This window comes from Physeter macrocephalus, chromosome 1 (genome assembly GCF_002837175.3).
Source record: "Physeter macrocephalus isolate SW-GA chromosome 1, ASM283717v5, whole genome shotgun sequence".
In the NCBI taxonomy this organism is placed as follows: domain Eukaryota; kingdom Metazoa; phylum Chordata; class Mammalia; order Artiodactyla; family Physeteridae; genus Physeter; species Physeter macrocephalus.
Window position 1 is genome coordinate 75780748 of NC_041214.2, and position 26727 is coordinate 75807474.

The 26727-nt window shown below is 34.4% G+C and overlaps 1 protein-coding gene across 6 annotated transcripts in view; it reads left to right on the top strand.

Annotated features, from left to right (window-relative positions):
• ATP11B (ATPase phospholipid transporting 11B (putative)) overlaps positions 1–26727 on the top strand; it is a 125734-nt gene that overhangs the window by 65050 nt on the left and 33957 nt on the right. For all 6 annotated transcript variants that reach the window (XR_003680393.2, XM_024124357.2, XM_028491523.2 and 3 more), the window contains exons 13-25: positions 1539–1781; positions 2604–2779; positions 3273–3341; positions 4679–4752; positions 4826–4929; positions 8978–9159; positions 10906–11109; positions 16356–16509; positions 18315–18417; positions 21272–21417; positions 22526–22585; positions 24108–24235; positions 25415–25553. Coding sequence is in view for 5 of the 6 variants with exons in the window: in XM_024124357.2 (XP_023980125.1) it covers positions 1539–1781; positions 2604–2779; positions 3273–3341; positions 4679–4752; positions 4826–4929; positions 8978–9159; positions 10906–11109; positions 16356–16509; positions 18315–18417; positions 21272–21417; positions 22526–22585; positions 24108–24235; positions 25415–25553 (1782 nt within the window). In the remaining variant the exon portion in view is untranslated. The remainder of the gene's footprint in view (positions 1–1538; positions 1782–2603; positions 2780–3272; positions 3342–4678; positions 4753–4825; positions 4930–8977; positions 9160–10905; positions 11110–16355; positions 16510–18314; positions 18418–21271; positions 21418–22525; positions 22586–24107; positions 24236–25414; positions 25554–26727) is intronic.

Consider the following 26727-nt stretch of genomic DNA (forward strand, 5'->3'; position numbering starts at 1 on the left):
TTGTTCCTTCATCTGGTATATAGCCCTCTGCCTTTTCATCTTGTCTATCTTTCTGTGAATGTGGTTTTTTTCCACAGGCTGCAGGATTGTAGTTCTTGCTTCTGCTGTCTGCCCTCTGGTTCCACCTATCTTTCGATTTCTTTTATTTGTATTGTAATGTTTTAAATATCTAATATGCTAGTATATCTGAATGGTCTTTTTTTTTTTTTTTTTTTTTTTTGGGCCGCACAGCTTGCAGGATCTCAGTTCCCCAACCAGGGATCGAGCACATGTCCCCACAGTGGAAGCGCAGAGTCCTAAACACTGGACAGCCAGGGAATTCCCAGAATGGTCGTCTTTTAATTACATCCTATTCTTGTTTCTTGAATATAATCTGTTCTTTCACCTCTTTGAGGATATTAATGACAGTTTCTTTAAAGCCTTCTGCTAGTTCTATATTCTCAGTTTTTTCCTAGTTCCTTTCTCAGTACATCAGTTCTGCTGTAATGTGACATATGCATTCCTAAAATCACTGTGCTGTGCAAAATTACTTACTAAAAACCACAGGGCTTATGGGAAAATGGGATTGGGATACAACAAAAACTTTGTCAGTAACACATTTAAAATAAAAAGATAAGAACCTAATGACAGCAGGACTTGCTAAATTATTAAGAAATACGTAATAAATACTACAGTAAATATGGCACTTTATCTTGAAAATGACCTGAAGTTTACTTGTGGAAGTGGCCATCAGAAGTATTGCAACTTGTGTGTTATTGTGAAGTATTGGAAGGAAGGTTATCTGAAAACAGAAAGAAAGTATAATACCAGATGTGAATGGTTATGTCTCATAACACACATGGTGACCTGAGGGAGCTGCTAGCTGTTTGAGGTTTGTATATTTCATGTATTCTGGGTGCAGTTTTCTGTGTTCACCTACTGTTTCTCACAGCTGAAACTGTTCATAATCAAACGCAAAGTTCATATTATGCTCAAATTGTTCCCTTATATATCAGTCTCATTGTAATAAATTCTTGTGTTTTCAAGACAGTGTTATAGTGGAACTGCCTATCATTTGTTTTAGACTCTCTTTTACCTTTTCATGTAAGGGGATATCCTCAAATGAATGCTAATCTTTGGTTTTCTTTACAAGTCCAAAAGTTTTCCCTAGAAAAGCCTGGCAGCCCAGCTGTTTTTGGGGGGTATCCCCAAATATCAGTCTTGGCTTTTCCTCAGTTTACCCAGAGAGAATAACTGCAGTTTGTATTTCTGCTGCTTGTTCAACAGAAATTATCAGTCAACTCTATAGATGAACATGAACCTAAAGATGCCACAGACTTCAAAGAGTATATAGATTTTAAATATTTTGTATTACCCTGTTTTGTTTCTGTGGCATCTTTAATTATTTGCTTGTGCTCGGATTATAAGTAAGACTCATGTTAACATGAGTATATCAATGTTAATAGGTAAACAACTTCAGGAGCCAGAGTACAAAGTTTTTTTGTTTAACATAATACCCTGAACATAAAGATTTGTTTTCTTTTGTTTTCTGTCTCTAGGTGGAGTATGTGTTTACAGACAAAACTGGTACACTGACCGAAAACGAGATGCAGTTTCGGGAATGTTCAATTAATGGTATAAAATACCAAGAAATCAATGGTAGACTTGTATCTGAAGGACCAACACCAGACTCTTCAGAAGGAAACTTATCTTATCTTAGTAGTTTATCCCATCTTAACAACTTATCCCATCTTGCAACCAGTTCCTCTTTGAGAACTAGTCCTGAAAATGAAACTGAACTAGTAAGCAATTTTTAAGTAATTTTTAAGTTAATAAATAGGAGTTTCATTTGAAATAGTAATTCTTTGTTAGTTGGTGGGTTGTAAGAGAAAAAGTTTAAGTGTTAGTGTGGGGCAAGGAATATACATTTGAAATGTTTATCCTTTGATTCAGCACTGAGAATTTATAGTCATAAGCCAGCTTAACTTGTCACTTAATATGCATCTACTTTAGGGAGGGAGGCTCAAGAGGAAGGGGATATGGGGACATATGTATGCATATGGCTGATTCGCTTTGTTGTGCAACAGAAAATAACACAGTATTGTGAAGCAATTATACTCCAATAAAGATCTATTTTAAATAAATAAATAAGTAAATAAAATGTTCCACTAAAAAAAAAATATATATATATATATATATATATATATATGCATCTACTTTAGTTCTCTGGGTATTTAAGTGGGACTAAGTTAAGGAAAGCCCTTTCTGCCTTGAAATAAAGAAGACTTTGCTAAGGAATAGAGCTTAATAGAGCTTTTGAGATCTCAGTTCTTCCACAGAAGAGTTTTCACCTTTACTTGCAATTTGGTTATGCCTCCTAAAAATATACTCAGATTTTGAAGGGTCATAAGCAAATGTGACATTTTATTCTTGGGATTCAGAAGCAGCCAACTATTATTTATGCAATTCCGAATTGTAGCACTCTTGTTCTACATCTTAGTTTATCAAATTATGAGCTGTATTTATTCGCGTTTTTTAGAATTTTGTTTCTGGTTTCCTACATGTTCCTACATGTTATTTGGTATTGGTATATTTTATTATGAATATTAATTATGTTTCTACAGATTAAAGAACATGATCTCTTCTTTAAAGCAGTCAGTCTCTGTCACACTGTGCAGATTAGCAGTGTTCAGACTGATGGCATTGGTGATGGTCCCTGGCAAACCAACCTTGCACCCTCCCAGTTGGAGTACTATGCATCTTCACCAGATGAAAAGGCTCTCGTGGAAGCTGCTGCAAGGTAGTTTAATTTTCACATCTTCAGAAAAATACCTTTTAAATGAAAATGTGAAAATAAAAGAACATAATTTTAAATTCTCAGACAAAATTCAGAAACACATAAAGGTATTTTATTTTTACACTTTTTTTTACACATAAATGTATTTTATTTATATGTATATATTTTTACACATAAAAGTATTTTAAATGAGAATTTGAAATGTCATTAATTTTGTTGTCAAGCTTGCATTAAGTCATATTTTGAAGAGATCTCTTTAAAAGTCTGGTTACTATGAAATATGAAAAATATAATTTGTGAGAAATACTTGTGTATGTATTGTTTTGTATCTACTCTCATCCTTCAAGTTCTTAAAAATAATCCTATACTCAAAGGAAATAACTTTAAAATACATCTTAAACTTATATTTTAAATGTTTTTATTCAAGTTAGTTATACTGTGAATTATAAAATATCATTCTTTAAATCTTATATTTCTTTCTCCTTTTATTCCCTAGATTCGGCATTGTATTTATTGGCAATTCTGGAGAAACTATGGAAGTTAAAACACTTGGAAAACTGGAACGGTAATTTTTTTCTATATTGTAATTTTCTATATATTAAGTGTTTACTATAGAACAGGAATTGGTAAACTATGACCCAGAAACCAGATCTGGCCTATAGCCTGTTTCTGTACAGCCTGCAAACTAAATTACATTTTTAAAGTGTTTTCCAAAACAAAAAAATATGGAGCAGAGATCATATATGGTCTTCAAAGCCTAAAGTATTTACTATCTGGCCCCTTACAGGAAAAGTTTACTGACACCGGCTCTAGAATGATGTCAGTATTACATTGTATCTCATCATGGTAGTAACAGTGTAATGCTCTGAAACTTTCATCTGTATTTTAGCTTAATGGTTCTTGAATTTACTTATGTATTTATTTTTACACATTTTTAGGATAATGAGTTTTGTAAATTTCTACTCACTAAATAAAAACTTCCTTATCTTTCCTATAATTTTTATCTTTCAAACATTAAGGAACCATTGTATTATTTCCAGTATTTCCGCTGTTTGATAAATTAGTCCATTCTTATCACATTCATATCTTTCGTGGTTTTATCATTTCTGATCATATTTCAGCTCCACTTGTGCTTTTCCAGACTACGCTTTTCTGAACTAAACAGTGCCCAGTCTTTGGCTACTTTTATCTGGGAGCCTGTCTAGCTCATTTTATCAACTTATAAACCATTCTACTCAGTGTTTTTCTTTGAGATGTGCCAAAACATTCCATATGTACATCATTGTATAAATTCATCTAGAAGACTTTTCAATCCACACCTGACCCATCCACACAAATTCTTTTACAGCTCCCTAGAGAGGCCTTGGTGTCCCCCAACTGCACACACATGCCCTGTCGTCGGTTCAGAATCACTGCTGTAATGAGCCTCTGTTACTAATGTGAGTGTTCGTATTTCTCAGGTGTGTTTAGGCAGAAAAAAGAGTTGAGAATCAGTCAACCTTTTTAGTGAGGAAAAACATGAAGCTGGGCAGATATGTATTCCATTCCTTGCTGTGCCATTCACATGCTCATTTGACTTAAGGCAAATGAGTGTATCTTTCTGAGTTTAATAGTCCTCACCTGTAAAATGAGACAAGACCTACCTCCTTTGGTTCTCATGGGTATTAAATGATATAAGGTATGTAAAGTACTTGGCATTTGGTAAGTACTTAATAAATGTCAGTTCCTTCTTTTTCTATCTTGTGTTATTAATGACTCATAATCCATCATCTTGAAAAATGTAATTGAGATTAATTTCTTCTAAATTAACCATTTTATCTTTTATAGAGATTCTTTCTAAATATTCACTTAATATTATTCAAAAAAGTACAGATTTTGTCTTTCTTATTTTTTCTTCCTTAGGTACAAACTGCTTCATGTTCTGGAATTTGATTCAGATCGTAGAAGAATGAGTGTAATTGTTCAGGCACCTTCAGGTAACCAGTTTAAATGTTCATGAATTTTTAGTTACATAATACTAAGAGCTTGATAACTCATTTTTCTTTTTAGGTGAGAAACTTTTATTTGTTAAAGGAGCCGAATCATCAATTCTCCCGGAATGTATAGGTGGAGAAATAGAAAAAACCAGAATTCATGTAGATGAATTTGCTTTGGTAAGTGCAAATTTCTCTAATTTAAAAACCGCTAAAAATATACATATATGAAAGATCTGGGGTTTCATTTTTGCATTAGTATTTTATCAAAAATTATAGAAATTCTGCATTTCTGTTACATTATGTGTTGGCTCCTCATTCGTTGGTTAAAATTTGACCTTTTTTAACCTGCTAAAATATGTCTTCTCTTTGCACCTAGTACAGCCAGAGTACTTATGGCTATAAGGACCACTCAGATTGCTATATTAAAAACGGAGGGACTTCCCTGGCGGTCCAGTGGTTAAGACTCCATGCTTCCATTACAGGAGGCATGGGTTCCATCCCTGGTCGGGGGATTAAGATCCTGCATGCCGTGCAGCATGCCCCCCCCCCCACCAAAAAAAGGAGACGTACAAAAATCCCAAGTATGGGTAGAAACTGGAACCCTGATACATTGCTGATGGGAATATAAATGATATGGCCACTTTCAAAAATAGTTTTACAATTCCTCATAGAACATAGAGTAATATAGAGTTACTATATGACTTGGTAATTTCACTCCTGGGTATGCATCCAAGAGAATTGAAAACATACGTCTACACAGAAACTTGTACTTATCAGCTTTATTCCTAATAGCCAAAAAAATGGAAGCACCCAAATGTCCATCAACTGATGTGTCATATCCATATATGATACGTGTCATATCCATATAATAAAATGTTATTTGGCCATTAAAAGGAATGAAGTACTGATATATGCTACATCATGGATGAACTTTGAAAAGATTGCTAAGTGAAAGAAGCTAGTCACAAAAGGCCACATGTTCCATTTATATGAAATACCCAGAAAAGACAAATTCATAGAGCCAGAAAGCATATTAGTGGTTGCCAGGAGCTGAAGGAAGGGGGAAAAGGGAAGTGTCTGCTAATGAATATGGAATTCCTTTTAGGGGTGATGCAGATGTTCTGGAATTAGATAGTAATAACAATTGCACGACTTTGTGAGTACACTAAAGACCACTGAATTGTACTTTTTAAAGTGAATTATGGTACATGAATTATGTCCCTCTTAATAAAAGAATGTAGGAAAATCTTACAAAAACAAAGTGCCACAATTCATGTGAAGAGGAAACTTACTAAGCAGCTCCGTCTTAGTCTTAGAGCCTCATGATCTCTCATTTCTGCATTTCTATAAATGCTGCCCACCTGCCTCCTTTACTTACTTATGGTTTCTTTTCTCCCATTACTTTCTGTTTGTTTATGGTCTAGTTCATCTACCACGCTGTATATCCATAAGAACAAAGGCATTGTTCTACTTTTTTGGGGGGCGGGGCGGGGCGGGGACTGCGGTGGGTCCGTGTTGCTGCGTGTGGGTTTCTCTAGTTGCGGCGAGCGGGGGGCTACTCTTCATTGTGGTGCATGGGCTTCTCGTTGCAGTGGCTTCTCTTGTTGCGGAGCACCGGCTCTAGGCATGCAGGCTTCAGTAGTTGCAACATGTGGTCTCAGTAGTTGCGGAGCGCGAGATCAGTAGTTGTGGCGCACGGGCTTAGTTGCTCCATGGCATGTGGGATCTTCCTGGACCAGGGCTTGAACCATGTCCCGTACATTGGCAGGTGGACTCTTAACCACTGTGCCACCACGGAAGTCCCTTAACTTTATCTTGACAATGTATAGGTATTATCTACTTCCCTACTCCATAATGAACTGTAAAATCGTCCATGGAAATTTATAGATAACTCCTGGTTTCTTACTCCATAGGGAATTGTAAAATTATCCAACAGATACTATTGAGTTCAAAAGAGGAGTTCAAGAAAACTGCGGAAAAATAGTGAATGGAATGATCACCGGGTTCTTTTTTTGAGTGCACTGTTCTTTATATTACAAAATTTTTAAAGTTTTATTGCTTTAAAGATATATGCCTTTGTAATAGATTTAGATCTTGGAAAAATTATATTTGAAAAACACATGCATTCCATTTTTCCTAGAGTGTTTATTATAAAAAAATGTATCTAGTGCTGTACTGTGTCATATATGCTATATGTACTTTCTCTTGTTTTTACCACAAAACGATCTGACCATGTTTATAAGGAAATCACTGTACTTAGAATAAGATACCGTTACAACCACAAGTCAAATTATGCCAAGGTTGACCTCACAGATTGTTCCAGAATATTATCCTATGCATAAATGCTCCACCATGTTCTGTTTATTATAAGTAAAATCATCTTCAAATATCTTTGACATTAAGTAAGGACAAACATATTAGTATGGGATATTATGTAGCATGAGACACATATCAATTTAGATGATTCAAATTCCATGAGAACGGTCACTTATTACTGTTTTAAAAATGGTAAAAGGAAAATATATTTTGATAACATTTCCACTCTCTTTGATGTGGAAAGATATTAGGTGTGTGAGTACAAATATGGCCATTTTCTCTTGGTCATTTATTACATTATGTATACTATTTGTTATATATGAAGTAGATATTCAAATACAGAAGCAGAATTAAAGGATCCAGCCAACATAAAGAGCTGACAGAAACCATACATGTGAAAGAAAATACAGAAACCTGGAAATGCTGAAATCTAAAAAGGACCCATATTGAAGAAATTTTTGGCTATGCATATGTCAGACTTCAGTAGTTGCAACATGTGGTCTCAGTAGTTGCGGAGCGCGAGATCAGTAGTTGTGGCGCACGGGCTTAGTTGCTCCATGGCATGTGGGATCTTCCTGGACCAGGGATCGAATCCGTGTCCCCTGCATTGGCAGGCAGATTCTTAACCACTGCACCACCAGGGAAGTCCTATTCTACTTTTCTGTCATTTTAATCCAGAAAAATGCTGGCACGTAGTTGGCACTCAATAAATGTTTGTTGTGGAATGAATTAATTTAGTAACTCTCATAGTCGCTTAACTGTTATTTAAGAGAAACAGGTGTTTATAGGTATACGTCATTTGTAAATCAAGGAATTACAACATTTAGAAATCTGCTAAGTAGTGTCATATAGTATTTTAAAACCTTCCCTTTCTGAGTCCTACTATTAGAACATTTATTTTGGGTTTTTCTGAGGAACATGTGTTGCAAGAAAAAGAACTTTTGTAAGCTTTCAGATTTAGATAACAACTTTCAAATATTAACACCATAAGAAAAGTTCACACCTGGTAGAATCAGATAATCAAATATATATTCCTAAGTTTTGTGAAATTCCAATTCACCAGTGAAGGTATAATGATACAATTTAAAATCATTCATTCAGTGGCTCTAGAAAGTATTGGTTGGTTGATAATGACTACTTTACAGGCTTCTTTATTTGAAATGTGAATTTGTCATATCATGAACCCTCAGGAAATTATACAGTCCCCTTTGCTTAAAAAAAAGTTCTTTTAAAGTAGATAAAAGTGGAGACTTCCCTGGCAGTCCAGTGGTTAAGACTTCACCTTCCAATGCAGGTTCAATCCCTGGTCAGGAAGATTCCACATGCCTTGCGGCCAAAAAACCAAAAAAAAACCACATAAAACAGAAGCCATATTGTAACAAATTCGATAAAGACTTTAAAAAAAAATTGTCTATTGTAAAACAGTTATACTCCAATAAAGATGTTTTTAAAAAATTGTCTAAAAAAAAAAATAAAAGTAGATAAAAGTGCAGTTGTAGTGGTTAAAACAGGAGAGAAGAACCTGAGGCTTCCTCTCTCTTGACAATCCTAAAGGTACCATTATAGAACTTCTTGGCTTTCCTGGTAAAACATATTTAAAATCACAGGTAGATCATCTTTATGATCCTGTCTAGGCTCTATAATGTTCTACAATTCAGTGACCTTAATTATTTTGAGCAACTGTTTAAGAACTCATCAGAAATTGCAAGAGCTATGGTATTATGTGTCCCATAACTCAGATAACTAGGGTTTTGTGAAAGTTTATTTATTTCCTATCACTAGATGATAGTACTTTTTAAATTATTTATAATTGAATTTTGGTAATGGGGTCCTCAGTTTATTTCAATGACTTCTTAATTCCCCATTAGTTATTTTTGTTCAATTTTTGTCTTTAATTTTTCTATTTTAGAAAGGGCTAAGAACTCTGTGTATGGCCTACAGAGAGTTTACACCTAAAGAGTATGAGGAAATAGATAGACGTTTATTTGAAGCCAGGACTGCCTTGCAGCAACGGGAAGAGAAATTGGCAGATGTCTTCCAGTTCATAGAGAAAGACCTGATATTACTGGGAGCTACAGCAGTAGAAGACAAGTAAGTATCAGACAAATAGGCAATATCATTTTTCTCCCATAAGAATTTTTCTAGCCAAGTGTTTCTAATTTATGACAAATTCTGTTTTTTAACATTTTATACTTAATATATTTAAAATCAAAATAGAGAATTAAAGCTTTAATTTTTCCCAGTCCATATATATAATTTTTGTTCTAGCCAGCTATCTGAAATAGTTGAAAGAATCCAGCCATGTGTAGTTTTGCCTGTAGTCTTGAGTTTTTAAACTATTCCTCAGTGTTCCTTACAAAGATTTTAAGCTCCTGCTTAATTCTCCAGCCTCACCTCTTACCACTGCCCCCTTCCACTTTACATTTCAACAGTACCAAACTGTCTACTTCTCTGAACAACAACTATAGTTAAAAGTGTTCTATTTTGTGCCTTTTTTCGTTGGCAAGGTTGTGCTTTCTGCCTGGATCATTCTTCCCTTATCCGTCTGTGAATACCCATTCATAAACCATAGTTCATATATCACCCCCACTCCAGGAAGACCTTTCCTAACCCCTAATAGTATTAAAAATTATCTTCTTTGGAAAGCCTCCATGTTTTGTAGGTAGTTCTGTTGTTGTCCTTGTGGCAGTATATTATTTGTTAGAAGACTTTCTCCTCTGTTAGCCTGTGAATTCCTTGAGGTCTACTTATTCTTTTGCCTTTGTTCCCAGCATCTCTCTCCATGTGTGTTTCACAGTTTCTTGAATTAAATTGAATTCTACAAATTAAGCCTATTGTTATGTTTTTCTCTACCCCCTAGATCTAAAGGTGCTTGCATTTTTTAAAATCTAGGGTTTCATTTACTTTTCAGTTGTCCTCATGAGATTTCTGAGACTCCCTGAGGTTATATGTAGACCATTATTGTCCACAGTCTGATTTTTGAACTAATGAGGTAAGAGATTTTCTTGCCAAAAAAGGAGAAAATCTTCTAATTTGAAATTTAAGACTTTCTAAGAAAATGAGTTTATGAAGACTATGTAGTTAGTTGGTTCTATAAAAATCAACTTTGAAGATACTCTTAAAATATGAAGTTGTAGATTTTATATTTAAGTTTACATAGTGCTCCAACATATCAATACCCTGTGAGCTTCAAAAAACCAAATACATTTACAGTAGTATTATCAGTAACCAAAATGAAGGGAAGGAAACTTTACAGTTGTGAGAATGCACAAATGTTCTCATAAAGGCAGTATTGACCCAGGCAATCATTTAGTGCCTGTCACCTAAAATGCCTCACAACTCTGGAATGCCCATTGTGACAAACATGTGTTAGCACACAGTTGTAGATTTTTTTTTTTTTTTTTTTTTTTTTTGCGGTACACGGGCCTTTCACTGCTGTGGCCTCTCCCGCTGCGGAGCACAGGCTCCGGACGCGCAGGCTCAGCGGCCATGGCTCACGGGCCCAGCCGCTCCGCGGCATGTGGGATCTTCCCAGGCCGGGGCACGCACCCGTGTCCCCTGCATCGGTAGGCAGAAACCCGTGTCCCCTGCATCGGCAGGCGGACTCTCAACCACTGCGCCACCAGGGAAGCCCCACAGTTGTAGATTTTATATTAGCCAGGTGGTCACTAATTTGGTTATTCCTGTTTTTTCCCTAATGGAAAAAAATTCGGTTATATTACTATACTATAACATTCCTAGGTTAAGGAGTTCGGAATTACCTTACTTTGTGGTTTATACTTAAAATACAGTCAAAAAAGTGTTCTCTACTACTAATTTTGTTTCTTTTATTTTCAGACTACAAGATAAAGTTCGAGAAACTATTGAAGCATTGAGAATGGCTGGTATCAAAGTATGGGTACTTACTGGAGATAAACATGAAACAGCTGTTAGTGTGAGTTTGTCATGTGGACATTTTCACAGAACCATGAACATCCTTGAACTTATAAACCAGACGTCAGACAGTGAATGTGCTGAAAAGTTGAGGCAGCTTGCCAGAAGGTAAGAATATCATTATCTGGATCATGGAGTTCAGGGGCCAGCAAGCTATGGCCCATGGGCCCAAATATGGCCCACTGCCTTTTTTACAGCCCATGAGCTGAAAATAATTTTTACATTTTTTAATGGATGAAAAAGAAGTCAAAGAAGAGTAATAGTTCATGGTGTGAAGATTACATGAAATTAAAAGTTTGGTGTCTGTAAATAAAGTTTTATTGGAACACAGCCACATTTGTTCATTTACATATCATCAGTGAAGGCTTTTGCACTATAACAGCGCAGTTGAGTAATTGGGACAGAGACCTTATAAAGCACTTTTATCATTTCTCACTGCTGCTTGATATACTACAAATCACAGCGACACAATTATAACTTGTTAATGTTTTCCGTGCCACACATTTTGCCATATGACGTTTTAGTATATATTTGTTATCAGTATTTAACCATCATGTCCAAACATGAAAAGAAAAATGGACTTTTAATACCACACTCTTAAAGCATAGTGGAGTGTTGATTATTATCAAATTAGGTGGCAAAGCATTGTGTTTATTATTCAATGATAATATGCTTTAATGTACTGCCTGTTTGAAAAGACATAATCAAAAATGAAATACAAAATCATTACAGATGATTCTTTTGCAATAAAATGTAAAATCTCATTACAGATCAGCATTAACAGATGGACATGTGCAATTGGTTTTGATGATAGGAAACATGAACTTTGAACCCCAATTAATCAAATTAATTGGGGTTCTTCCCCCTGCAAAAAAAAAAGGTTTCTGTTCTCCTCATTAGTAGACTTCTATTATTTTAAAAATTGTACTTAATTTTTTTTTTTTTCAGGAAAAGGAAAGATTTATTACTTGCAGGAAGTAAGGAGAACACTGGGGATCTTTCCTAAAATAGTGTCTCCCCCAAACAGCAAACTTGGGGAAGTTTCAAGTTAAGGGTACATGCATATTCAGGAAGGGGCTTGAGCAGAGGAGAATTCAGCATAGAATTGGGGCCACGATTGATAGAGTCCAAGCTTTAGTTGACTGAAGTCATGTGGGTCAACATTATCATTCCATTCTCCACCTGGGTGCGGGCCTTAGTTCTGGCAGAACTCAAAGACTGGCCTCAGGACTTAATGAAGCTCAGGTTCTTGATGTCTCATCACAGAAAGAATTCAGTGAAAGACAAAGTGATAGATAAGAAGTGGATTTATTTAGGGAGAAACACTCCACAGACAAGAGTGTGGGCCATCTCAGAAGGCGAGAGGCCTTGGGAGAAACACCCCACAGAGTGTGGACCCTCTCAGAAGGCGAGAGAGGCCCTTAATTATTATATTTTTTACTTAAAATTTTTTTTGTCAAAATTTGTTTCCTCTTTTGTAGCATAAGTACCTACATAATATCCTCAATTTAGCCTCATGGCCCACAAAACTTAAAATCATAATGTTTACTTCTAACTCTTTACAGAAAACATTTGCCAACCACTGATGAGGTTCACATGACCAAACAGGGAAATTAATCTGTTCAAAGATAATTTCATAGGTATTTATGCTCTTAATGCGTTCTCTTTTTCTCTAAATCTGCTTTTTTAGGTAGATCAACTTTATTTAGGAGCCCTCATTTAACACAGTCAGTTGTTTTTTACAATAAATTAAGAGTGCTTCAGTGTAAGCCTCAGGGTTGCTTGTAGGTAGCCATCTAAGATATTCTACAGGTACCTGTCTTTGCAGTCTTGTGATATTAATGCAGAAAAACGAATACGAAAAGACAGTGCCACAGTTGTCAATGTACATTCAGTGCTTGATTTACATTTGTTATGCAGGGATTGATGTGATACTAAACTCTGGATTTCATCAGAGAAAAACTTACTTAAGGAATGTTTTAAAGAGACAGTACAGCTCTCAGAAGGGTCTTTGCTTGAGCTCAAAAAGGTGACTGATCTAGGTAATTATACTACAGTTTTGGAGCAGTGCCAACACTATTGTGATTGCTTAAACATTTAAGTATCATAATGTCAAGAACGCCCTAAAACATACAAACTATTTGTTCGGAATCATTTACTTCTTAAATATTACTCCTGATTTTAAAGATAGTAAATGTTCATTTAAAAAATACTGAAAATGGTAAAGAAGATATGATGGTTAATAACATACTACAGCAATGTAAAGATAATTATTATATTTTAGAATTTTTTTAAGTCTTCTATATATGTGCTTTTAGTGAGTCTGTTAAGATCATGGGTATTCTTCATTTCCCTTTTTGTACAAAAGCTGTATTATAAAGTGAAGGTTATACCTTAAAATGAATTTTAGGCTTGCTGTGTGAAACTTGTGTTTTAGAGATACCATCTTTTTGGTGGAGTACATTTTCTTTTCTTTTTTTCCTTTGGCCATGCTATGAGGCTTGTGGGATGTTAGCTCCCCGACCAGAGATTGAACCTGGGCCCTCAGCAGTGAGAGCACAGAGTCTTAACCACTGGACTGCCAGGGAATTCCTGGAGTGCATTTTCTGAGTTAACCGTGTAAGTCAATAGGATTTTGATTTACAGACTTTCAGGAAGTATCTATTCTAAAAATCTTGGGTATAGCAAAAGAATTCCATACCTTTGAAAGCTTTAGTATATATATCCAGTCCTTCACAAACATATAATGATTGTTTCTTATCTAGGCATTTGGAACAGAGTCACATAAGGTGTATTGTTTATTCCCAGAATACTTACAATGTGTAGGAAAAAGAGAAATAAATATATTGTCATAGACCTATCACAACTGAATTGTAACTGAGGCAAGAACAGAGAGCTGTGGGTAGACAGAAGAGGGAAGCTTAGCCTGAGCTTAGCCTAGGCTAAGCTCTTGCTCTACTTTAGAACTCACGACTGTGTTGTTTCCAGCGATGAAATGTAAACTGGTCAGAGAGTAACACCAAGAAGCAAAGGGGGCAATGTATGCAAATTCCCAGAGCTGAGAGATTCATTCAAGGAATTGATAGTAGTTAAGTATGGCCAGAGAATGGAATAGATGGGAGAGAATGTGGGAAGTATTGAGACATGAGACTACAGAAATAAGTAGATGCTACCTTACTGTGTACCAGAACTGTGAGCTGGTTTTCCATACTGCATAAATGTCACCCCATGGATTGTGAGATAGTATGCTGATTTATGACACCTGTCCAGAGGAAAACCTAAGTTATTATGCCGTGGGAAGGTTGCCAAGGAAAACTGATTTGATCTATCCTACTCTTGGCTGCTACTCCTTCTTATGAGTCCATGTGCTCAGGTAGTGCTCACGCTGAATGCACTGGAGGCAGCAGAGGCTGCTAAATAAGTTCAGCCAACAGGGAGGAAGAATAGTTTAGGTGCTGATTTTGGATATTGGAGAATTATTAAAAGAAATATACATTTTTTAAATTTTATGTTGTGAATGTTAATTGTTTACCACTTATTAGTTGTAGTGCAACACAATAGTTGTTAGGCATACTATGAAAGACATCATTTTAACTTACAGAAAAGATTTAAGTATTAGAAGACAAAAAATTACAGTATTTGTTTAGTTTTTATAGCTTGTTGCTCATTTAATAGTCTTCTCACTTGTCTTTTAAAAATTGAGGGTACAACCAGTTTGGAAAACAGTATGGGAAAAATTTTAAATAGAACTACCATATGATCCAGCAATTCCACTCCTGGGTATTTATCCAAAGGAAATGAAATCACTATCTCAGAGATATACACACTCCCATGTTCATTGCAGCATTATTCACAATAGCCAAGAATGGAAACAACCTAAATGTCCATTGATGTGTGTATGGATAAAGAAAATGTGATGTGTGTGTGTATACACACACACAAAGGAATATTATTCAACCATAAAAAAGAAGGAAATCTTGCTTTTTGTGATAACATGGATGGACCTTGAGGGCATTATGCTGAGTAAAATAAGTCAGAGAAACAAATACTTACATGTGGAACTTTAAAAAGCCAGTGGTAGAAGGGTGGTTGCCAAGAGCTGGGGTGTGGGGGAAATGGGGAGATGATAGTCACAGGGTACAAACTTATATATAAGCTTATATATAAGATGAATAAGTTCTGGGGATCCTAATGTACAGCATGGTGACTGTAATTAACAGTACTATATTATATATTTGAAAGTTGTAAAGAAAGTAGATCTTAAATGTTATCACCACACACAAAAAAGTATGTGAAAGGATGGAGGTGTTAACTAAGCTTATTGTGGTAGTCATTTTTGCAGTATATATGTGTATCAAATTATGTTGTACACCTTAAACTTACATATGTTAATATGTTAATAATATCTCAATAAAGCTCAAAAAAAAATTGAAAATGTATGGCTGTTTCTCAGTAGCAGTCTTGCTATACTGTGAACCCAGTGGTGAACTGTAGTATTTTCCTTTTGGTGGATTTAGTGCAATGCTACTTTGAGTGCTGGCCTTTGGCAGCATAAGAAGCTTGCTCCAGAATGTAAATCTGTATATACATACACTGCTTCTTTCAACGAGAAACTCTTATTACCAAAGGAGGAGTGGGGTAAAGCAGTTGAACAAAATAGTGTGCTCAATAATACAGTTGATTTACATACTGATGCAAGCTTCTTATCTTTCTTTTTGTTTTTCTTCTTCTTCTTACCTCTTTCTTGTCACAAGTAGTTTGCCCAGATGCCAGTAATTAGGTCATGCTTTGGAGTAGTCCTCAGTGTAGTATATGCCCACAAGGGGGGTGTTATCCATGTTCCACCGTCGTAATACCTGGCATTACAGTCCATTGTAGGGTTAAATATCAAGAGACAGTTATGATTCCTTCATTCCTTTCCTTCCTACGGTGAATCTAGCTTGTAAATTTTCCTGAACATTGTTGATTTCATTTAATTTTTTAAAATTAGGATTTGCTAAATGTATAACTAGTAACTTTTTTATTTTTGTAAGACTTTTCATACAGTTTGGGAGAATATCCTCAGATTATGTGTTAACAGTTCACATTTTAGAAAACATAGTTACTGCGTGTATATACCAATTCATTGTAAAAATGAATATCACCTGTTTTACTTATCCAGTCACTCTCAGTTCTGCTTAATCTTAACTTCCAAGTGATAGAACTCAGTTTGTTCCCTGATGTGCCAGTTTTGTAACAGTGAAGTCTGTGAGTAAATGATCCATCTTTCAGTAAGAAGCTTTTGTTTACTAGATGAGTCTGAATAATATGGCTTTAAAGTGTCTTACAGAGGATATAATTATTTTCTTTTTTAGAATTACAGAGGACCATGTGATTCAGCATGGTCTAGTGGTGGATGGGACCAGTCTGTCTCTTGCACTCAGGGAGCATGAAAAACTATTTATGGAAGTTTGTAAAAATTGTTCAGCTGTAATGTGCTGTCGTATGGCACCACTGCAGAAAGCAAAGGTATGTTTATGTCATAACAAGTCGCATAAAGATATTTAGATTTAAAATATTCTTGGGACTTCCCTGGTGGCGCAGTGGTTAAGAATCCGCCTGCCAATGCAGGGGACACAGGTTGGAGCCCTGGCCCAGGGAGATCCCACATGCCGTGGAGCAGCTAAGCCTGTGTGCCACAACTCCTGAGCCTGCACTCTAGAGCCCGCGAGCCACAACTACTGAGCTCATGTGCCACAACTAATGAAGCCCGCGTGCCTAGAGCCCATGCTCCGCAACAAGAGAAGCCCCCTCAGTGAGAAGCCCGCGCACCACGAGGAAGAGTAGCCCCCGCTCGCCGCAACTAGAGAAAGCCCGCATGCAACAAAGACCCAAAGCAGCCAAAAATAAAATTAATTAAAAAAAAAAAAAGTATTCTTTAACGTTAATGCCTCATCTAGTTCCATTTGGTGGTATGCAGTATATGTATCTTGCTAGGGGTCAGTCACTTCTCATAATATGAATTTTAACCACGTACATTAGGCCTTTGGAAATTTCACAGTGAATATTGAAGTTTCACCTATTCATAGTGACCTAGAAATAGGTCATTGTGACCTAGAAATGACCACGTGGTAGGTAGCAGTTTGTGATTTTCCTGAGACATAAATTTGAACTGTGATAACTGAAGTCTCACAAGTTAGTTACTTAACTGGTGAGGGAGCCTATAAGACTTCAGTTCATCTGCACCTCCAGGTGGTTCTGTTGATCTGTGCTTATTCTTGCATTCTTACGAAGTGATAATTCTCTTTGTTAAAGATAGCTGTTAAGTGATAAATAGAACTTTAGTAAAAAGTTGAAAAGCCAATTAATTCTGATATGAAGCTATATACAGGAAATATTTAAAGTTCAGCTAACTATAATTCAAGTGATAGCCTATACAAATATTTTTTACAACTGTAATCTTCACAAGGATACCCTTTGAAATGCACATCTAAACATTTTTTCACAAATAGATCTAAAAAATTTTACATCCAGTTTTTTTGGCTTCGTGGATTTTTTTTACAGTGCCTATTTTATTATTATTATAACCCCTGTACTCCCCCCAGTCTATGGAGACTAAAACTTGAGACCAAACAGAGCTAATGCCTAGATTCTTTTTCTTTTCTTGGTTGTGGCGGGTGGGCTCCTTGATTGTGGCCAGCAGCTTCCTTAGCTGTTGCATGCTAACTCTTAGTTGCAGCATGCATGTGGGATCTAGTTCCTGACCAGGGATCGAACCTGCATCCCCTGCATTGGAAGGCGGATTCTTAACCACTGTGCCACCAAGGAAGTCCTCCTAGATTCTTTATAAAAGTATATTCAAGTATTCCAAAGAAACCTTTCTTTTGATTTTATTGAATTTAATTTTGATTGCTTTATAAATTTTTAAAAATTTTATTACAAGAGAAAATAATTATCTTTCTCCTGTATCAAATGAAAAGAATAATTTCTTGAGAAAGAAAAAAAATTGCCTGACAAAGTTCAATTAATTGTAATTATTTTTTTACACAATTATTAAGCTTTTTTACAAATGTAAACTGTGTTTAAAAGATTCTTACATACCATCATAAAATCCAAAGATAGTACTCTGTTTTGCTGTGTCATTTCTGAAAGACATTCCTAACATCTTAATGGAGACATCCCTCCAAAAGTGAACCTCGGTGCCTATTATCGTCATATAAAAATTTTTTTCATTGCTCTACTTTTCTTACAACAGATCATTTCAGATAAATGACTTTATATAAATACACGAAGATTTAAATTTTATCATAACTAATTAGTTGTATGTCTTTCAGGTAATAAGACTGATAAAAATCTCACCTGAGAAGCCTATAACATTGGCTGTTGGCGATGGTGCTAATGATGTAAGCATGATACAAGAAGCACATGTTGGCATAGGTGACTGATTTTTTTCTTGAACTTTTAAAGTTGGTTTAATCATTTGGTGATTTTGAATTTTCCTTTTGTAGACTAAAGCACAATATCAAATATATGAATGAAAACTAAATGCAGCAGGGTAATACATCACAGTGTATTTCCATCAGAAAGCTTTTAAAATTAAGCCCAATATTTAGGATATTTTACTTCCAAATTTTCAAGGAAATAAATACCACATTAGTGAATTTTATCTTTGCCAATTCTCCTTCCCAATAAAGTAACTTTATTTTTACTTGCCATTTTGTACCTTTTAAAGTACTTTTACACATTATTTTATCATTTTAAAACTCTAAATTTGTGATTTACATAGTTACCCTCATGGTTTTAAATTCTCATTTTAGAATGTTATTATTATTTACTTTATTCATCAAAGATTCTGCAACTTATTTTAAAGATAATTTTAGAGACAGGAAATTATACTAAACTATAATATAATTATAAAATTTCAAATAACTGTCTAATTTAATAACCTTCATTCTGATTTCTTTTCTATTTTTGCCTAAAATTTTTATTAGATTCAGAATACTAAAATCATTTTATTATGTTTAGATTATCAGTCATTTCCTATTTAAACCATATTCTGACCTATCTTCCTCAATAATTTTATTGAGGAAGGAAAAGAGAAGAGTATGGGGTTTTTTTTGAAGAATAAAATTTTAGAGTTAGAAAACAGGATAGTCCTCGCTCTGGAATTGCCTATGTGATGAGTAGTTATTGGGTCTGATATTTCCAGTGTATCTCTCAAATCAACTCCTTCCTCTTTGGGATTATTAACTCTTCATTTTGAAAATTTCATTTTCTTTCTAGTGTGTATACTGTTGTTTCCCAGAAATCTTCATAATAATTTGATGATAACTTCCTATACCATATGTTAGAGCATAAAAAGCTACAGTATTTATAACAGTTTGATTCTAATATAACAGCCAGACCAGTGAACAGAATCAGTTCAAACATCTGGAAATTTAGTATATAACAAAGGAGATGTTTCAGATAAGTAGGGAAACAAATTATTTGATTAAAAAATACTGATATATAGCTAGTTAGTTATTTGGGAAAAAAGAAGTGGGTTCCTTTCCATTGCTTATAGCAAAACAAATTCCAGATGGATTAAGGATTTAAATAATTTTTGAAGGCCATAAAAAATAATAGGAAACTCTAATGAATAATCCTGTTATTTGAGGTATGGAAGGATCTTCTAGGTACAAAACCAAACAAAACAAGGAACTAAAAAGGAAAAAGATCAATATGTGTGGCAGAAGTAAATACTTCCCATAAACAAATTTTAAAGACAAACTGGTAAGGAATATTTGCAAAATAGATGACAGTCTTAATCTTCCTAATATGTGAGGTCTTAACAAATTAAGTAGAATAAGGAAAACATTCTAGTAGAAATATGTTGAAACGTGTGAGCCATCAGTTGTCACAAAAGGAGAAATCTAAACCGAATACTAAATGCATGAAAAAAATGTTGTTTCCCCAATAATCAAAAGAATATAAATTAAAATTGCTTATTGGATTGGCATAAATTACAAAGATTGATAAAACCTGGAATTGACAAAGGTATAGATTAACAGATGCCCTTATACGATGTTAGTGGGATTGTAAATTGGTACACCCTGCATTATTATGTATAACAATTTAAAATGTGTGCCTATTGACCTAGCAGTTTTGCATCCAGGAATTTCTTTTAAGAAAATAAATGAATATGTTAACAAACACATATGTTATAAACAATGTCCATAATGTAGTAAGTGACAAAAGCAGATTACAGAACAAATAATCCCATCTTTATGCACTCGTTTTTATATATGTTAAATACACATACATGAAATATGCATAAGGAAAAATTCTAAAATTATATAGACCAAAAATAGTTTTCTCTAGGAGTTGTGAATATAGGTGATTGTCTTTACCTATACATTTTGGAACATTTTTGATCCTTTTATGACAAAAGTAAAAAATTTTAATTTTGAAAAATAATTTTTTCGAAGCTGCTTCCATATTGAATAAACAAACTTGGCAATAACTTTTGAAACCTAAAGAATTATAGTAACCTAAAAAAAAGTTCTCATTTTTATCAGATAAAATTATGTACTGATTTCAAGTAATAGTGTACAATTTCTTTTTTTTCTTTTTTTTTTTTTTTTTTTTTTTTTTGTGGTATGCGGGCCTCCCTCTGTTGTGGCCTCTCCCGTTGCGGAGCACAGGCTCCGGACGCGCAGGCTCAGCGGCCATGGCTCACGGGCCCAGCCGCTCTGCGGCATGTGGGATCCTCCCAGACCGGGGCGCGAACCCGGTTCCCCTGCATCGGCAGGCGGACACGCAACCACTGCGCCACCAGAGAAGCCCCTACAATTTCTTTTAAAAAGCACACTGTGTTTGACTTACGCATGAAAGTTTTAAGACCATTAAACATGATCATATTTGCTTGGTTCAAATTACTCAATTTGCATATTTTTCATGTTCATTGGAAATAGTGAAGTCAAAGCTGTTTTATAGCATTCTCTTCATTAGAATTTTTTAAAAATGTTCTTAGATCCTGAACTTTTAATATTATTTTTATATTAATTTTATTATATTCTGATTCTTTGAAAATTGATGTTACTTGCCTGGTATAAGTTACAGCTTTGTGTTAATTACATACTTGATTTAAGTGGAGCAACCTTTTGGGAGTCTATAGTCTACTATATTTTAGGATATAGTGATCCTAAGTTCAGGTTCAACTGCTACAGTTAATTAAGGTATTTGCAGATATATCATAAAAATTACACTTATCAGTTATCAATGAACTTACCTTTTGTCCCCTTTATTACAGGAATCATGGGTAAAGAAGGAAGACAAGCTGCAAGGAACAGTGACTATGCAATAGCTAGATTTAAATTTCTCTCCAAATTGCTTTTTGTTCATGGTCATTTTTATTATATTAGAATAGCTACCCTTGTACAGTATTTTTTTTATAAGGTAAGTTTCATGGATATATTTTAGAATCAATTTCTGCAAGAGTATTTGAGGTTTCAATTTAAGGAATGCTATTACCATACAAATTATTCTTAAAATTTTTTTCTCTAAGTAAAACTAACAGTTTATGGAATATCCTTTTATTATTTTATTATAATAAATCTAATGTGTACTCACAGAAAGCAAATCAGTGGTTGCCTAAGGCCAAGGGTACAGGTGATAGAATTGACTAGAAAGGAATATGAGAGAACTTTGCATGACAGAAAAGTTCAGCTTGATTATGGTGGTGGTTACATGGCTGTATGAATTTGTCAGAATACATCAAAATTCACACTTAATATTTTATTCTATGCGAATTAGAACACAATTAGTTTGATTTCTTTATTGTTATTTTGTCCTAAACCAGTAATAAATTTTAATTTTAACTCCAATATGATGATTTCAAGCAGAGGTTCTTAATCTTTTTTGAGATTTTAGATGCATAAAATAAAATACATAGGATTACAAGGAAACCAATTACATTGAAACACTGTCCTAATCTCTTGACCCTTATGGGCAAAGATGGGGTTCTCTGGAATCCATGTTAAGAGCCTCTGAGTACCAAGACATTTAATACATCAGAATGTCCTATATTGCATATATTTCTATAATTAATTAATAGCTGCAACCCAGTGAAAGAACACAGGTAGACTGCATAATGCTAACAGATGATGGTGGCAGTTTTTTCCTAGCTTATTATTATAACTTTTGCTGTGACATAAGGCTATTGATATGGAAAGATGTTTTGATCGTTCTATTTGTTGTATTTTAAATATTTTTGCATTTTAAAGCAATTTTAGCCCTAAAGTTTAAGTAAACTTTTCTTATTGTACTGTAAATGAAAAGTATTGAATAATAGTTGGTAGGTTATAAATTCAAAATTACAGTATTGCTTGGCAATGATAGGAGTCAAAGGTGTTTTCTTTCTGACATTTGCAATGCTGCCTAGACTACTTTTAGACATTTTTTAATAAAATGGGAATCCTATTGCCCCATTTTATACGGACAAGTTCTTATGGGCAGATCTACTTACCATATCTACTTACCATTTCCATTTAATCTTGTTTTTCAGAATGTGTGCTTTATCACACCCCAGTTTTTATATCAGTTCTACTGTTTGTTCTCTCAACAAGTAAGTAAATAGAATCTTTTGTTTTATCCTTTTAAAGTGTGTGTGTTCAGTTTTTGGTAGATACTTGGAGGGACTTTTTCCATTTTTCCTAGTCCTACAGATAACTAGACAAAACTTTTCTAATAGTGTATTTAATTAGCATAACATCCATATTTCTTTATTCTGATTTTCAGTTTGAAGCAAGCGTTAATACCAAAATATATTTTAACTCTTGATGCTTTTTTAAAAAAATAGATATTAACTCTTAATAGCTTATGAGAGAATTTTGTGAACTTTTTTCAACTTAGGTGTAGTACTTCTGCAAAATCTGTATCAAGCTAGGCCAGATAATTATTAGAAGTTTACCTCATTATTTTTTGAGTCATAGAATTTTTTAGATTTGGAAAAAACATCAGTGATTGAGTCCAGGTATGACATACAGGTTTCATCTCAGAAGGTAAATAATTAATAGAGGTTCTAGGAGTGCTATATTGAAAAGGGTTCTGAAGCTATAGGCTCAGAGGGAAAATTCTGTAATAGGTTAGCAGTAGCTATAATAAACACATGGTGGGTCTTTTGTCGTATACATGTCACATAGAAAAGGAAATTGAAATCCATAGAGATTAAGTAACTTGCCCAAGATCACATAGCTAAACCATACTTGGACCTACTGCTTCTGACTACCTGAGCACCCTTTTCACATACCATACTCCACATCTCTAATTGATCAAGACATTTATTCTAGTTTATTGAAATGACAAGTGTATTATTCTTAGGTTTTTTTAATGAGTTGTTTCTACCCTTAATCACTGTTTTCTCCTTTGTTTACAACCTATAACTCTAAATTTCAGATACCTGCTTGGACATTGATTGCCAGTAACAATGTTTGCTTACTTGGATGAAATAAAGAATGCTGTAAGAGCATGTGACAAGGAGACTTAACCTATTTTGATTAGGTTTTGGGGGAGTTTATAGTATAATTTGAGAGACAGTATCAATATTAAGAAAAGCAATATATGAAGAATAGGCAAAGTGCTAAGCAATTAGTACCAACTAATTACCAACAGTAGCACATATGACTTTAGAAGAAGCAGCTATCATCAGGAATTTGAGCCAGTGTTTTTAAGTTTCGTGGATCATGGATTAAAGGAAGTGTAGGACTTAGATGGGAAGACAAAGCCATGAAAGCAAAACTATATGTGTAGCATATCAAGGGAATAATAACAAGCCCAGGATGCATGTAGGAGAATTGTGTAAAATTACATCACAGTGACCAAATTTGAGTATCTTGAAATATAGATCCAATTCAGTATAATAGGAGAATCACTTGACATAACAAAATGTTCCAGTTTCCACAAAGATTATAAATCTAGGAACATTATGTCTATATAAGAAACAAGTTGGAATTATTAAAATGGGTTTTGTGTAAATTTGAAAATATGTAATTTTTATATTTTTAATATGCTTCTTTGTAATTCATGCGTAAGTATAATAGTAATACATAGTTTAGGGTCTCAAAATTCCTACAAATTTCTCTTTCTAGACATTGTATGACAGCGTGTACCTGACTTTATACAATATTTGTTTTACATCCCTGCCTATTCTGATATATAGTCTATTGGAACAGCATATAGACCCTCATGTGTTACAGAACAAGCCCACTCTCTATCGGTAAGTGTTTTTCCGTATTAAATGTCCATACATTTCTTACTGCAAATAGTACATTACATAGTTATCAATTTTTGAAAGTATCTTAAAAATAAGCAAATATATCAGGCACTGTCTTGGTGGTTAATGCTTTACTAAGGAAGTACTTCAGTTGTCATATGGTTTATAATTGTTGAACATTAACGAGAACATTTGAATGATTTTTTCCAATGTTTTTAGGAATGAATAGTTTCATCCTAGGAATGCATTGAGCAGTTGTGTAATTTGCACTTACTGTTGTAAACCAGTAATACTGTTTCATGGGCACAAAAGAAGTTATTCAGTAATTAGTTGTCTCTAGAGTTCCTAAAAAATTAGTTCATGTGCTAGCACTGCCAAATTTATGAGTAGTAATTGATGCAAAATGCAGAGTTGAGGGCATTAAATCTTCCCAGCTACCCTGGGTTATTCCTTTTTCAGAACCAAGTAATCATAGATATGTGGAGTCAGCTCAGGACCAGCTTATGGTTCCCACATTAACTTGACCTCTACACTTACAGAGATATTCAGTTATCCAGAAATGGCAGTAACTTACCTTGATTTCCCAGGTTATCTGGGACTGGGCTTGACCCAAGATTGGCACAGATGATTCTTCTCATAATAGCTATTGATAGACAAGAACTCATTTAGGAGCCTCAGTGCTGAACCTAAATCAGATGACTCCACTAAAAAGGAACAATCATGGCAGAATGACTGAATGTTTACAACGGAATATAACGAAGAGGGAATTCCCTGGCGGTCCAGTGGTTAGGATTCCAGGCTTTCACTGTTCGGGGGCCCAGGTTCGATCCCTGGTTGGAGAACTAAGATCCCAGAAGCCATGAGGCACAGCCCAAAAAAAAAAAAAGAATATAACAAAGAAAAATCAACTTTTCACAATTAAACTGAAGTATTATGCCTATATCATATTTCTTTATTAAATGAGAAAATGTATTTGAATATGTTATGAGAATTATAAGCTGTTACACAGATGTATATTATAAGCAGTGGTTTGTAAATTAGGTTTTATTCTTCTAAAATTTTTAAGTAATTTTAAATTAAAAATCCATCTTGTTTTTTAATTATCAAACTGTAATAATTATTTAGTAGGTATAATAAGTCCTAATACATGTCTTTTTTTCTTCCTTTTTTTAAAATTTGCAGAGACATTAGTAAAAACCGTCAGCTAAGCATGAAAACATTTCTTTATTGGACCATCTTGGGTTTCAGTCATGCCTTTATTTTCTTTTTTGGATCCTATTTTCTAATAGGGAAAGATACATCTCTGCTTGGAAATGGCCAGGTAAAATACATAGTTTTTTAAAGAACATTTTTAATAATTTAGTTTGGCTTTTGATAACTTTCTGTCATACAAAATAAAGTAAAATTCCATTTAAGTTATAAAATTGCAGGTATTAAATTAAAATGCAATTATAAAAAGGTTAACTTTTTTTTACTTAATAAAATTTCATACAAATGAGAATTAAAACAGAAAGGCAATGCAGTGTAATTTTAATATGAAACTCAAGTTACCTAAGCAGTTTTGCTGTTCAAAAATTAATTCACGCAGGAGATATGTTCATACCCCTGCATGATGTTCACTTCAGGATTGTGTTTTAACAATGGCTACTGTTTATTTAGTACTTAACTATTGTGTTCAGTGCTTTCCATGCCCCATTTCCATTAATCCTCACAATAATCCCATTGGAGAGAGATTATGATTCGGCTTTTTTAGATGAGAAATAAGGACTTAATGTTTAGGTTTTTGCTTTTAATTGCAGGAATTTTTTTTCTTTTTTGGGGGGGCAGTGGTATGCTTAGGAAGTGTTACTGTACTTTTCAGTGCACTCCAGCAATTCTGAGGATGTCAAGTTACTGTTTAGAGTGGCCATTTTTCTGAAATGTGAAATTGGAAGGGAGTACCACACAGTACGTTGTTTCTGTGTCCTGATTGGAGTGCTCATGTTGAGAGACTCTGCAGAACTAGGCCTCTCTTTCTAGGCTTAGCTAGATGGGTCAGAGGAAAAGAAATGACAGCTGTGGTACTATGGTAGACTGGAAATGCTTGTCACCTTTAGTTTCTCTTTTCCATTGGCAGTACTTAAGTATTCCATAATATTCAGTATATTTGCAGAAACAGAGATACAAGGTTTGCAGTTGGGAGAATATGAAGTTTTATCTGTTCAACAAACATTTATTTGAGGACCAACCATTCCCATGTACTATACCAGTGTCTGGATTTATGAGAGGAACTAATACACTCAGTTATGGAGCTTAAGAGTCTTGTGAGGGATACAGAAAATAAACAAGTAAAATAACAAAATATTCAAGTGCAGTGAAGGAAATGGGTTTCAATTTTAGAGAAGCTTTAACCATGCAGATCCCTTTAGGATGTAGAAATGGAACATATGTATTATTGCCACTCTACTTTTGAGGACATATTTAGCCTGGTTTGGACAAATATATGAATCTAGTTT